Source organism: Carassius carassius, chromosome 15 (genome assembly GCF_963082965.1).
Source record: "Carassius carassius chromosome 15, fCarCar2.1, whole genome shotgun sequence".
NCBI classification, from domain to species: domain Eukaryota; kingdom Metazoa; phylum Chordata; class Actinopteri; order Cypriniformes; family Cyprinidae; genus Carassius; species Carassius carassius.
Window position 1 is genome coordinate 33,790,261 of NC_081769.1, and position 16,550 is coordinate 33,806,810.

The 16,550-nt window shown below is 34.3% G+C and overlaps 1 protein-coding gene across 1 annotated transcript in view; it reads right to left on the bottom strand.

Moving 5' to 3' along the window:
* LOC132158958 (E3 ubiquitin-protein ligase znrf2-like) overlaps positions 1-1,338 on the bottom strand; it is a 53,778-nt gene extending 52,440 nt beyond the window's left edge. Inside the window, exon 1 of the mRNA XM_059568608.1 lies at positions 602-1,338. Coding sequence (XP_059424591.1) covers positions 602-989 — 388 coding nt within the window. The 5' untranslated portion in view covers positions 990-1,338. The remainder of the gene's footprint in view (positions 1-601) is intronic.
* Positions 1,339-16,550: the final 15,212 nt, after the last annotated feature.

The window sequence follows — 16,550 nt, forward strand, 5'->3', positions numbered from 1 at the left end:
CACACACTCACTTATGTATTTGCATTGATATTAATCTAAAATATTGATATGAAACTTCATGGTGTCAACTTGTGTGTGTCAACTATAAATAAACAGGAGTTAAGACAGGTTAAATATATCATATCAACAACAAATAAGACAGGTTAAATATATAATATCAACAACAAATAACAATCAGTACAAAGTTTATGAATTAGTTACTCATAACAGGTGGGTATAGATCTAGTTTAACCAGTTGATTAAAGACACTAAAACCAGTTGCTGCTAGAATCTATAACTAGGAAACGGTTTAGGTTGAAGGTTCAAAAAGGGTAGTTGACATGAGTTTGACCTTAGTAACCTCTCCAACTTACACATAAACACACCTTCACATAGATATCAGCATAGTGTGAACTTCAATGACTTTCTCGTATTTGACCTTCAGTACATTGTGTTCTGTGTATGGGTTAGTTAACGTACTCATAACTGGTGGTTAACTATCTAGTTTAACACAAACTGGTTATTGCTTACGTGGACTTAACGAAAATAACCATGGTTTTACTACAAATATGAATAGTTAAACCACGGTAAACACAAATTACCACGCTAGACAAACTCTTACCTCCGAAGAGATGAGGCGACAGGTGAGCAGGTAAAGATCCGATCAAGAGTCTCGGAGCGCCGGTTGACCGCTCTCTCTCACCGCCGCTGTCCTCCGGTGTGCTGTTACCGGAGTCCTGAGAACTGTACGCTCCCGAGGTCGGTATATTAATGCTCGACTGGGGTCTTGCGGCCGGTCCACCGGTGCCTCCCCCGACGGAGCGCGTTCTGGAGCCGGTATAGTGCGAAGACACCGCCGCTGACGACGACGAGGAGGAAGACGCAGCACCTGAGGCGCCGTGAGCGGGAAACCTAGCCGCCGTTCTGCCGCCGTTACTCGAAGGGAGATCCGAGCTAGAGTACGCCCGTGTGCGTCCGTTTTCAGCGGGACTGCTCTGTTTGGCCCCCATTCTGTCCGCTTTTAATGATTAAAGACAGACAAACAAACAAACAAACAAACAGACGCACGCACACCGACGGCGAACGCGAAGCTTCGGTCGTTATAGCTGACGTATGACGTCAGCGAAACTTTTTGCAAAGGGCTTTAAATCGCCCTCAGCGTGAAGTTGCGGTTGCCCGCGCTTGTTTTTTGCCTCATTCGCTGTTGTTTTCTAACTAGCGTCGAATGTGCCATGTCCTCTCGTGGAAGCGTGACGCTCCGACGCGACGTTTTCCTCCTAAACCGCGCGCTGACGGCTGTTGCTTGCGCTACGGGCGGTTACTACACCAACTGATTTTAACTGCGGAGTGAGAAAGCGAGTCGGGGGCGGGCCTTGTGGGTGACGTCATAATCCCGGGAAATAAACGCTAGTAGGCGCTCAATCAATATTCTGCTGCTTTCTGTGCACTCATGCTCTGCTGCGATGTTGTTGTTGTGGTTTATGACATTTTATGACCCTGGACCACAAAACCAGTCGTCAGGGTCAGTTTATAAAGAATCTCTCCATTGATGTTTGCTTTGTTAGGAGGACAATATTTGACCAAGATACAACTATTAGAAAATCTGGAATCTGAGGGTGCAAAAAAAATCTAAATATTGAGAAAATCATCTTTAAAGTTGTTCAGATGAACTCTTAGCAATGCATATTACTAATCAAAAAGAATTTTTCGATATACTTGCAGTAGGAAATTATGAAATGTATTCATGGAACTTGATCTTTACTTATAATATCCTACTGATTTTTGGCATAAAAGACAAATAGATAATTTTGACTCATACAATGTATTGTTGGTTATTGCTACAAATACACCCCAGAGACTTAAGACTGCTTAAGGTTTTGTGCTCCACATTTAAACTTAAGTAATTTGTGGGTTAACGTGTCGCTATTTCCATTTAATAGCACTTTATTGATATGACTGTATTACAAACTCTATTACCAATGCACACAATAAAAAAAGTGTCAATAATGTTAATAAAATAACTTTATATGTTTCAGATCATTTGGATATTTTTATATGTGAGGATATTTTCAGCACATTTAAATTTTTTGGGTGTATAGATTAAGTACACAGACATGGATTTCAGATTTGATGACTGTTGTGTGTGACAACACCGTAGCTCCACAGAGAGCTGAGAGATTCATGTGGGCTGTAAAGAGAAGTGATAAAGTCATGCATGAATTTGCACAAACACTCACTAACAAACAAAGACTCTTTTCACGTTCAGACTCAGATTAGAATCTGCCAGATATAATAGCAGGATTTATAGACAGATGTAATTGCAAATTACATTTTATTTAACCCTCATTTAACCCAGGCATGAACAGCTTTGCTCTGTTCATATTTACTGGTGCATTGTCTTAGTATTGTTGTGTTCACAAAGGGACAAAAACACACAACACTCGTCGAGCACGTGACACACAACTGTAAAAGAGAAAAAGAGGAAGAAATAACATATATATTTACTCACTTTATATAGCTCACTTCATATTTAACAAATAATAATTAAGAAAGAATCCAACTTGGAATCAGATGAAATATGAGACAATAGTTCCACCTGCTGGCCATTATTAGAACTGAAAAACAGACTTCATGTCCACTTATGCTTCACATTTACAGCAATAGTTCATCCAAATTGTCATAATTTACTCACTTTCTTAACTTAAATGTATTAATCTGTAAACACAACATCTGTGCTGATTTTCCATGCAGTGTACGAGTAAATAACCTTATTTGTTGCTTCATATGCTTTTATGAAACACTCACAACACAAAATTCGAATGAAATAGATTTTCTTTGTTTCATTGAAGCTTTGACATTTAAATGGAGTTAAAAAGTGAATTCCCTGTGAACCGAGTTAGAAACAGCATCAGAAAGTCATGAAGTGAAAGTGAACAGGGAACTATGTTTTCTTTCAGACTCTTACAGTTTGCCCTTGAAACCTATGTTTATATCTTAAAATATAAATGTGCAATGTTTCATCCATCAGTACATGAAGAAATAGTCTAATGTAAGTATGTACATTACTCCATCAAGCTGAAAGTCTTTGATGGCAAAAAGCTGAAATTAAAATATATTTAACAAAACATATTTTATTTTACATCTATTTCAAGTAACAGTTTTTTTAATGGTTTTATCAATTATTATTATTATTATAATTAATTTAATTAGTTTTAGTTATGGTAGTAAAGTTAAACTAAATGAAAATGTGAAATGTTTTGTTGGCAACTATAGCTAAAATTAAAATATATTTTACAAATATTTAATTTTACATTTATTTAAAGTAACATTTAAAAAATGTTTTAGAATTTATCATTATTATTATTCCATGTAATATTACTACTACTAAAATTCAAACACCAGGGTATAATAATAATAAAACTTATTCTTTCTTTCTTTCTATTATTATTTATATGATTATTATACTCTGTTAGTATTTATTATTATTATTGTTGTTGTTTCACTCCTCAGATAAATCAGCCTGTAAATGTCTTGCTTATAGTTACAAGAGCATTTTAACATTACCTTCTAATGCCATTGTGTTTTAACTATGAACTATAAACCAGTGTAGAAACACACCAGAAAAATTACGCATAAAAACATATATTCTTATTCTGTTTTAAATTCTTTAAAATTGTGTTAACATATATTATTTTATTTTAAATAATTAAATTATATATATATATATATATATATATATATATATATATATATAAAATCATTAAAATGTAAAATTATTTTAGAGCAGAATCATTGACTGGTGTTTTCCTGCAGGATCAGTGTGTGTCCAGCAGGGGGCAGCGCTGCATGACTTCAGTTCTGTTGCTCACGAGGAGCTTCATTACTCCAATCAGTCTCTCACAGAGCTGCATGATCAACAAGCACATGGAGATTCAAATGATTAATCATTTGATATTGTGTACATACATGTTTTTACATTTAAATTATATTTTGGAAAATACCTGCATGTAATCACATCTGTAATTAATTTCTGTAATTACTTTCTAGTTACACCGCTGACCCAAACCTTACCCGTATCCCACATCAATAGCAGCAAAAGTGTTTTGCAATACAATATGAACACAATAAGTACATTGCAATTATTATTTGATGTAAGTAGTGCATAACAGTCCTAATATAAAGTAGGACCATTCTTTTTAGTTTTTTTCTTTATGGGCTAGTTGGGGTTAATCTTAAATTTTTTTAAGATCAATTGTTTACTCTAAGTAACCAGAATAAGACACAGAGGTCTGATGTAAAGCATCTCTTCTGATGGATGTTGATCAGTGCTTCAATCCGTCCAGGTATGTGGGAGTTCTGGGAATGGGATTAAAGTTCAATCAAAACACTGATGATCTCAGATGACCCATTAAATCTGCAGCATGCACCTGGACTTTTGGGCTCAAGACCCCTGATGAAAAGTAAATATAAAGAAACACACTGTCTTCTGCTGCAATCTCTGACAGGTCAGGAGGACACTGCGCTCACACACACTCCTGACAAGGTCACACACACACACACACACACACACACACACACACACACACACACACACACACACACACTGATTAACTAAACTGCAGTGGCCATTCTAAACATGAAAAATGTTTAGAAAAAGTCAAAAGTCATGAAAAATCAGTTATGAGTAGTAAGATAATTGTTACTAGTAACAATTACAAAAGACAATGTCTAATAAATAAGCAATAGTACCTTTTGGTAAGATTATTTAATAAATAAGTACTAGTATTTAATGAATAATTAGTAGTAACATTTAAAGTGATGGTTGTCAATGTTGGGATACTACATACTAATCAGAACTAAACAGGTTAATACCTGAAAGATAGATCCCTATATTAGTCAATAAATAAAATGTCAAATGTGTTACTAACAGAACAATATTGAAATAAGTACTAGTAACTAATGAATAAGTACTGTATCTTTAAAAAAAAGTTACTAGTAACTAATGAATAAGCACAAGTAGCTTATGAATAAGTACTAGCACTTACTGAAACAGATACTAGTAGCTAAAAAAGTACTGGTAGAATTAAAATAGATAGTAGATCTTTAGGGTTAAATGTTAAATCAGCTTGCCATAGAATATCATTCTGTCTGCCAATCTGGAGCACAATGTATTACAGGTTACAGATTACAGAGATAAAGCAAGATTTTCACATTATCAAAGTATTCATATGTCTGTCTTTCAGGCCCAACATTCCTCATGAGCATCAAACAGGCAAAAATGTGCTTATTAATTACCTGGAGTTTTCCCTCGTTATTCCAAGTCAATTTAGACTGAGAAGTCAATCAGACGGATTAGGCTTGTTTGTCATCGCTGCAGCGCAGACTGTTGAAAAACCAATAAATGTGATCAGAAATTTGGACTGATTTCATTACAATTTCATCATGGCCTAGTCTCAAATCTCTAAATTGCTCATTAAGCCGGATTTTAATGCGTGTTCCTCTGTCAACACTTCAAATGAGGCTGATATTAGGCACTTGCTCATTTTTTCAGGCATGCAGGAGGAAAAAAGTTATGCTGTTTTACCTCTGTGCTTTGTGAACGTACAGACACATGCATTTAATTCATTTCTGTAAATAAATGGATTTAAATAGAAATTTTAAATACATATTTGTCATTTAAAAAACATTTTAAAAGTAAAGACAGTAAGATTAGTGAATTAATAAATTAAAAGGTTGTGATGACAATTAAATGAAGTAAGTTGCAACACTAAACTTACTAACTGGATAAAAATTGACATGAAATAAAAATAAGTTAACTCTAAATAGTAATACATAAATAATACAAGTGCCACAAGCACATTCAAAAAAATACTTAAAATTAAACTAAATAAATAAACAAATTACGCCTGAATTGTACTATTTTAAAAAAATCTATTAAAAAAAGACAAAAGCACATAACAAAATGACTGAAAACGAAATTAAACTTTAATAACAATAACTAATAAAAATGAAAGAAGCACATAAAAAAACAAACCAACCAAACAAAATAAATAAAATCTAAACTGATTTTTTTCAAGGATCAAAAATGAATAAAAATGACAAAATTAATTCAGTCTGAATAGTAATATGTTTTTAAAACAAAAACTATAAACACTAACAAAAGCACATAACAAACTACCAATAAATAAAAAGAAATTAAATGTAAATAATACATAAAATAGTAATAAAATAGTAGTAACAGTAAAATACAAACCTATAAAAATGACAAAATATAAAAGCCAGTTCAAAATATTATTAGAAACTAATAGTGTATAAATAATACTTAGATAACACTGCAGGGAATTGAATTGAATGTAAAGCAACATGTAAAAATAAAAAGTTGAGAAAACTTAAAAAGTTTTAAGCAACCAGCTTCAGGAACTTTTTGTTGTAAAAACTGACTATAACATGTTGAGAAAACCCCAAAATCTCCTGAAGCTGGTTGCCTTAAACTTTTTTTAAATGTGTTTTCTCAACTTTATTTTTATTTTTTACTTTTTTTGATGTTGAATGCATGTAATCTTTTAATGTGAACGAGCAGGTACAGTAATCTCAAGCACAATGGCACTATATTAATACACTGACATGAATGAAACCCTTCTCAGGTCTAACATTTATATCAGAGCTTTTCACTTTGGAGGCTGTTTGCGGTTTATTTTCCGTCTGTGTTTGCCGGACGCTGCTGGGTTTATTAACCCTGCGAGCGAGGATGGAGGTCCACGTTTGTAATGAGAAGAATGTAGTTGCGGATATCTGAAATGTTCTTTTTGACGAGGCAAAACTGAAATACAGATATCTGCAACACACATCCAGTCTAGCTTTTAAATGTTAAAACGGCTTTCCATAGACTTATGAATCTACGAATCAGGCGATCGGGGAGTGAAAATGACACCACCACATGACCAAACATCAGCGAAGCACTGCCAAATCGGCTATATCCAGAGGCAGGCTTTATCTTAGAAAATCGCGCAAAAAAATGGAGCGTAAACGCAAAGGAGGAGCAGAGACGGAAAAGAGAAAGGCCCTGGCCACAGACGCAGCAAGTTGCTGCAAAATCCCAGCCATGTGGATAATATGGTTTACTATAAATAACACGTAAAACAAACAGGGTTCAGATAATATATGTTTCTGTTAATGGAAGCGCATTCTGGATTCCCAGACATTACAACAACAGCGATTAAAAAAACCTCTACAAATCATTGACTCTTAATCGCCTACGTCACTGTGACGTCACCGCTCTAGCTGGAGGCAAAACATAAGGCATAAGTCAGCAGGTACGCTAAAAGTTTGAGGTTTTGACTTTAAAATGTCTTCTTGTTGTGTTTTTGGCTGCCAGAATAGAAGGAACAGCACTTTTGTTAAAAAACTAAAGTTTTACCGGATCCCGGCAGACATTCCTTCACAGAAATCAAGAAGACAATTGTGGTTGAATGCAATACTGCATACAGACTGGACGGAGATGATAATAAATAATGCTCGTGTTTGCAGTGCACACTTCATATCAGGTTAAATAATCTATGCATATGAACTGCTGTGTTGGTTTTATCTAATAAATCAGCACGTTTCTGTTTTATAGGTGAAAAGTCGCCAACATTCAGCGCACTAGCTAGTTTAAATGTTAAACAAACCTACAGCGATAGATGTGTGTGCCATCATTTGAATGGTGTCTTAAAATAATACACATTGCTAATCATAAGATAGGTTACATTAGAAAATAACCCTTGACAAAATTCCCCGTATCACCCAAAAGTAATTCATATGGCCGTATGGCATACGGGTCAGGTAGCCTGCTTCCATCCGCGAGAGTTAATTTACAAAAATAGCTGTCACGGTCCCGCAGAGTCAGGGACTGTAGATATTCGGACAGTTCCGAACCTTCTTCTGCATCCATGTTTAACAAATCCCTCCTAAAACGTGCTAGCTTACGCTTGTCAACATTGCGTCCGCGCCTCTTTTTGCCTCCAGCTAAGCCCCGCCCACCCGGAGACGTTGCAATGGGGTCTATACTAATACGAACACTGGATCAGTGCATTCTCTTAAAGTGACAGTCTTTATATTAATCGAACAGCAACAACAAAGAAATCACGCACTGCTCTTGATTAAAAAGCTTTTTTTACTTTAATAAAGAATAATCTTTAATTTATAGTCCAAAATGCAATGCTGTTTTATATGTGATTACTTTAATTTCTGTACCTAAAAACTAATGCAAGACCTACCTAAAAAAAACCCTGAAAGTCAGTTTATTTTAATTTGTATCTTTACTCTATTGTATTTATTTGTTGCTTGTAGTTAGAATATTCTTAATAATATGATAATATATATATATAGAATTTATTTATTATTATTTTTTTTTTTTGAAAGTATAGTTTTTCCATAAACATAGCACATACAACGGTACCGAAACCGTGACTCTAAAACCGTGAAACAAACCGAACTGTGAAAAAATGGAACTTTTCCACCCTAATATTTACATAATCATTTGCAGCAACAGAGGTGTCCTGGGGTGGAGTCAGATTCCCTGATTTACTGTCCCAGTCCGCCACTGGCGAGGTCCAAACACAACACTCAGAGCTCATCATCGTCCCAGCTCCACCCAAAAGCCACCGCTTCGCCTCTGTTTGAGTTCACACCAGAAGAAACACTCCCAAACTCCAGCGCCGAAGCCTTCCAAATGAAAATGAAAAGTACACTCATGCTTGCATTGAGCTGGACACCTTTCAGTCCATCATAAAATAAACGGCTTGTGTTCAGGGGTGTGTTATGATTCTCATCTTTCAGACACAAGATCTGCTGCACCAGTAATTATAACAGACTGTGTGCACATTCAGTAAAGGAAGCATAATTATATGATCAGATTCATGAAGGGAAGTTGATAAAAAAGCTATTCATTCATTTAAAAAAAAATAAAAAATTATTCACCTGCATGTCCTGAGACTTCTGACAGTTATCAAGAACTGTGAACAAAAAAATATTTATTATTATTTATTATTATAAATGATTGAAATATAAAAATATGAGACTACTCATTAATCTTTTGCTGATTTTGATCGCTTCCTGATCTGTGACATACAGCCAAGCCATTTGGATAAAAGCATCTGCTAAATTACTAAATTTAAAATATAATTTTTTTTATTATTATAAATATATTATATATGTTTTTTTTATTTTCTAAAATTATTGTAATATTATTGTAATTATTGTATATAATATTGTAATCAATATAATTATTTAATATTTGTAAATACATAAATATTAAAAAACTTTATTATTTTATTCATCAAAAATTAATTAATAATAATAATAAAATTAATAATAAATGAATCGTTTGTCAGAGAATTGTAAACGTACAAATGTCGTAAAATGATTAATATATTATAATATTTATTTATAATACTTTGATTATTATGGAATGATGTAATAGATTATATATATATATATATAATGAACAAAACATGAAATATTAATTAAAAAAATAAAAACTGTAAATAAATATTTTGTTCAGGAATACTGGCATATATATATTACTTATATGTTACATATATATTATATATATATATATATATATATATATATATATATATATATATATATATATATATATATATATATATATATATATATATATATATATATATATGTGTGTGTGTGTGTGTGTGTGTGTGTGTGTGTGTGTATATATATATATATATATATATATATATATATATATATATATATATATATATATATCTTATGAATAACATCATCAATAAGTATTATGAAATGAGCAATTCTTTAATATTTTAAAATAATTAATATATTTATTTTAATACAATAATCAAAAACACATATAATATTAATCACTCTAACTCTTAATTATCACATAAATATTGAATATTGTTTAAATGATGCACAGATGACCGATGAGTTATTAAGACCACATTAGAAAGTAAACATTTAAAATGAAAATAAATAAAACAAGTAAAATAAGATAGAACTATAATATTTGAATTAAATAGTTTACATTTTATATTTACCTGCATGTCACGTGACCACCGATGATCATCAGAGAACTGTGAACAAACAAATGCTGTTAAATTAATTTAAAACATAAAATTTAAGGGATACTTAAAATATTTTGTTTGGGAATCCCTGATGTTGAAAAAATAATAATGTGTGTGTTTTGTTTAATATTTTACAATAAACTGCAAAACCAATAACAGTTATCATGGGTAACACTTCACTTTAAGGTTTCATAGTACATTTAAGTAATATTAATTAACTATATGGTTAGGGTTTGGTATTTTGAATTACATGCATGCATTGAAAGCATCATTTGTTGTTATTGAAATACTAAGTATCTTCAGTGACCTCAGCTCAATAAAAACATTGAAATATGAATTAATGTCATTTCATATGATTTACGAAATCATATGTCTTATTTTATTGATCGTATTATTTTATGCCTTAATATGATCAATGAAAATGGTCAACAGCAAATCAAAAACTCAGCGGCCTAATTTAATTTAATTTCTTTATCATTGAAATACTGTTATAGTTTTTGTTAAGATTTTAAATTCCTTAAGATTTTCTATTTTTATTCTAATTTTAGTTAACATTTTATTTTCTTGTGTTTTCTTCAGTCGTTTTTAATTAATTCATTTTTTGTTATTTTAATACTTCAAGTTTAATGAAAATGAGAAGTGTTTTGATATACATATACATATATATATATATATATATAGCTTATATAGGTTATAATCATCTTCCCTTCATGAACCCTAGTGTGAAAAACCCAGATCAATAAAAAAATCCTCATAATTATGCTTCTTCGATTTAATGTAAACACAGTCTGTTAGAATTTTATTAAGTTTATTTATTTATAAGTTATTTTAATACTTAAAGTTAAACGGAAATGAGACATGCTGTCTTGGCAACTAGTGGAAATATATATTTAATTTTTTTATATTTTAATATGAATGTTTTTATATTTTGTTTTATTAAAATGTCTAGCATTTTATGTTGATATCAAGTTATGACTTTTTTGTAAGGTTTTAGTTGTAGTTAACATTCTGGCCAAAAATGATTAAAAGTTTTTTTTAGCAGATATGTGACTCATTTTCATTTTCAAGTGTGACCCATAATGAATAATTGTGAATGTAATGTCTAATATTGAATTATTTTCAATTTCTCCCTGCGGCTCAGGAGTGTGGATGAATGAAACATCAGCTCAGCTGCATGGTGGCTTGAGGAAGTTATCTAAGCTTGTTTAAATGTACGTCATCTGCATGCGTGTGATCAACAGACATAAAAATAGAGAAGAAGAAAGACTGAATGAAGAGCAAATGTGTGTGTGTGTGTGGTTTTGTGCAGAGCTTGTTTTTAATTGCTTTGGCCTGCTGTATGAAAGCAGTTCCATCTGCTGGAATCACGCATGTGAGGAGAGAGACGGGAACATGCACACGCTAGAAATGCAGAAGAATGTGCAGATAAACTAATGCTTCATCATGCATGCTCAAGTAACATACTGAACACACAGCTTCAGGGCTTCTGTGATACAACTCGCTGATCACAACAGGATCACACACACACACAGAGAGAGTGTGTGAGAGAGAGAGAGAGAGTGTGTGTGTGTGTGTGAGAGAGAGAGAGAGCGAGAGAGAGAGAGAGAGTGTGAGAGAGAGAGAGTGTGTGTGTGTGTGTGTGTGTGTGAGAGAGAGAGAGAGTGTGTGTGTGTGTGTGTGTGTGTGTGAGAGAGAGAGAGAGAGTGTGTGTGTGTGTGTGTGAGAGAGAGAGAGAGCGAGAGAGAGAGAGTGTGTGTGTGTGTGTGAGAGAGAGAGAGAGAGAGAGAGAGAGAGAGAGTGTGTGTGTGTGTGTGTGTGAGAGAGAGAGAGAGTGTGTGTGTGTGTGTGAGAGAGAGAGAGAGAGAGAGAGAGAGAGAGTGTGTGTGTGTGTGTGTGTGTGTGAGAGAGAGAGAGAGAGAGAGAGAGAGAGAGAGAGAGTGTGTGTGTGTGTGTGTGTGTGTGTGAGAGAGAGAGAGAGTGTGTGTGTGTGTGAGAGAGAGAGAGATAGAGAGAGAGAGAGAGAGTGTGTGTGTGTGTGTGTGTGTGTGTGAGAGAGAGAGAGTGTGTGTGTGTGTGAGAGAGAGAGAGATAGAGAGAGAGAGAGAGTGTGTGTGTGTGTGTGTGTGTGTGTGTGAGAGAGAGAGAGTATGGGTCACGATACTTGCCTGTTTTTAACACACTCACTCTAACACAATTTGCAAAAAATTTAAGGAAATTATTTATTTTAGAATTTTGGGACTCTTAAATGTTCTCTGAACGTTCTGAAACAAAACGTCAACTAAAACTAAATTATACAACCGTTTCAAGAAAAAATGTTACAATGTATAAATTATGTTTTGATGTTAAAGTTTTGAGTAAATCATTTAAAGACCTGAATACCTTGATGAACATTCTATTAATGTTACAATAATGTTTGTTCATAACTCTGAGAGAACGCTGTTAGCTGGATACTTGTTTCAGAACGTCTACAGAACATTCAAAAGTTATTTTATTTTAGCGAGTAACGCAAGATTCTAATGCGTTACTTTTAAAATTAACTTTCTTCAACACAGTTGCTGGCTTACTTTTACATTTATGCATTTAGCAAATGCTTTTATTTAAAGTGACTTGCATTGCATTTAAGAGTGATCAGTTCATGCACACAGTCATGTTTGCAAATTGATAAATGTTCACACAACAAAGAAAAAACAAACAAACAAACAAAAAAATTTAAAAACTGAATGTTTTGAACTTTCAGAAATAACATTTTTATAACTTCATTTTTTTCAAATTTTTTGCTAGCTGGGTTTCTTCCATAACAAATAACATTCCTGTAGAGCATTATGCTCACAACTTCAAGATCCTGGGTTTGATTCCCAGGGAGTGCATGAACTGATCACTCTTAAATTCAATGCAAGTCACTTTAAATAAAAGCATTTGCTAAATGCATAAATGTAAAAGTAAGCCAGCAACTGTGTTGAAGAAAGTTACTTTTAAAAGTAGTGCATTACAATATTGCATTAAAAAAGTAACTAATCACGTTACATAGTTACTTTTCACGAAAGTGTTACTTTTTTTATATTGAGAATGTTCATGTTCACATTTAATTATTGCAGGTTTGCATCATATTCTGAGTTTGCATTTGTACTGTTTTTATTGATTTTGAGCAATACTGTTTTGATGAGTAAATGCATGTTGACACGAGAAGCACGAGAGACTCAGCAATTAATTTCATTACACTTAACTGCAGCCAAACAGAATTCTAGATCTTAGAATAATGCACTGGATGTGTTTCTAACTGACCTCGCTGGCGTCGGTGTAATTTAATGAACGGCTCTTTTTCATCTCTCCAGCCGACTGCTATCAGCCCGACCGCAGCTGTATTTATTCACTGCCTTTGGCTGTGATATTTTCCCATAATGATTCTGAGAAAAACGAAAAAAGCAGGACATAAACTCACTTCCTCTGATCTGCATTGGAGCGGTTGAGCGAGAGCCAGTGGGAAGAAGTTCTGGTTGAGAAAGAGGCTGATTCCCGGCTTCTCCTGACCTTTGACCTCACTCTGCTTTGATCTCTGTGCCGAGAGAAGATGTGAATGTGTGCTGCTTGCTGGATTCAGTGCAGCGTCATGCAGCGTTCGTCTTTTAGAAATGATTGAATTACTCATCTGTTAAGCAAGCTTGTTGTTTTACTGCCAAAATTAACATTCATCAAGAATCAAATGGGAGCAAAAATGATTGTAAAGAAATGAAACGCTGCAGATCTCCAGTTGTTGGTTGGTACTGAAATAATACAGGGTTTACGAAAGAAAATCTGATGCAACGCAAGCAATTCAGATGTAAGACATACAGTCTGTTAAAGAGAAGATGTGTTGTGATTCAGGTTTTCTGACAACTTTATCATCAGAAGTTCATCTAGGAGGCCAAAAACTCACCAAACCACCAAAATTAAACAAAATCAGTGACTTAATCAGTTTGAGTCAAACTGAGGAACATATTCATATATTAAATACATCAAAAATATTAATATTTTTATATAATACATATAGAATAAATATAATGTATAAAATATTAAATTATGTAAAATATATATTAATGTATTAAATATATATAAATTTATGAAAAAATTATGTATGCACAGTATACACACGTAAATATATAGAAAATAAAGAAAAATAAAGAAAAAGCTAAAATATTTTATATATATATATATATAATGTATAAATTAAATATAAATTATATTCATATATATATATATATATATATATATATAATTTTCTTAAATAATTATGCACACACACACACACATACAGTGTAAATCTGTGCATGTTAAAGAGTGTCTTCAGTATACCTCATGTCCAATTTAAAGGATTCAAAGTGAGCAAAACAAAGAACAAGTCGAGTTACAATAATATGGGCACCTAGATGTAAAAATGACCAAACTTAATTTACGAAACACGACACGCTGCATTTCTGCAGCTCACAAAGATGACTTTCAGCAAATAAGGTTCATATTAAGACTCATTTTCAGCATGGAAAGGATCCAGATCCAAAATTTTCCGGAAATTATAAAAATTAAAGATGAATAAGATCTGCTGGAACAAAGGGGAGACTGAGGAGGAACTTCTCCTGCCATGGATGCAAGGAAACAGTAGTGAGGAACAAAGCAGTAATCACACAACGCTAACGTTATTATCAAGATGAGCACGTAGCATCTGAACTCACTCAGCTGTGTTCCCAGGACTGAGACCAACAGGTTATCTCTGTCCAACAAAGGTTTTCCTTTCTGCCCTGAGATGCTTCATAGGAAGCAAAATTCCTGCTAAAGATGGATCAACTGTGTGTGTTTGTGTGTGTGTGTGTGTGCAAAGTTTCTTTATTACTGAATGCAAAGTTTTTTGGGGAATAGCTAATACAGTTTCTCAGTGGAATGCAAATGTTTTGCATTAGAGAGAGCATGCAAATCTTTTGTGAGAGAATTCAGTTTCTTAGAGGAATGCAATGCAATACTTGTGAATGCAAAGTTTCTCTGGTGAATGCTAATGTTTTGTGAGAGCATGCAAGGTTTCTTGAGGAAATGCAATTCTTCTGAGAGAGAGTGCAAGTTTCTTGGAGAATGCAAAGTTTTTGGGGGAAGCAATACTTTGTGAGAGAAAGCAATTGTTTTGTGGCAAAGACATTAAAGTCAGATCTCATATTCACATCACACTTATAAATGTCTGAAAGTCATTACATTAGCTACAAACCATCAAAGCGAGATACACAATAATTTCTTTATTAAAAAAAGTGTTATAGAAGATTTAGTGAGTAGTATTTCATTCGAAATATCATTAAAATGATATGATAAACTTATTTTTATGTATTTTATAATAAATAGCTGATTTATTTATACACTACCAGAAACACTACACACAACCCTCGCTGAGATAACACACACCGTCACTCAGAACACACCGAGAGGAGAAACACCACAAACAACCCTCACTGAGATAACACACACCGTCACTCAGAACACACCGAGAGGAGAAACACCACACACACCCCTCAGTGAGATAACACACACCGTCACTCAGAACACACCGAGAGGAGAAACACCACAAACAACCCTCACTGAGATAACACACACCGTCACTCAGAACACACCGAGAGAAAAAACACTACACACACCCCTCACTGAGATAACACACACCGTCACTCGGAACACACCGAGAGGAGAAACACCACACACACCCCTCACTGAGATAACACACACCGTCACTCAGAACACACCGAGAGGAGAAACACCACACACGACCCTCACTGAGATAACACACACCGTCACTCAGAACACACCGAGAGGAAAAACACTACACACACCCCTCGCTGAGATAACACACACCGTCACTCAGAACACACCGAGAGGAGAAACACCACAAACAACCCTCACTGAGATAACACACACCGTCACTCAGAACACACCGAGAGGAGAAACACCACAAACAACCCTCACTGAGATAACACACACCGTCACTCAGAACACACCGAGAGGAGAAACACCACACACGACCCTCACTGAGATAACACACACCGTCACTCAGAACACACCGAGAGGAAAAACACTACACACACCCCTCGCTGAGATAACACACACCGTCACTCAGAACACACCGAGAGGAGAAACACCACAAACAACCCTCACTGAGATAACACACACCGTCACTCGGAACACACCGAGAGAAAAAACACTACACACAACCCTCACTGAGATAACACACACCGTCACTCAGAACACACCGAGAGGAGAAACACCACACACACCCCTCACTGAGATAACACACACCGTCACTCAGAACACACCGAGAGGAGAAACACCACACACACCCCTCACTGAGATAACACACACCGTCACTCAGAACACACCGAGAGGAGAAACACCACAAACAACCCTCACTGAGATAACACACACCGTCACTCAGAACACACCGAGAGGAAAAACACTACACACACCCCTCGCTGAGATAACACACACCGT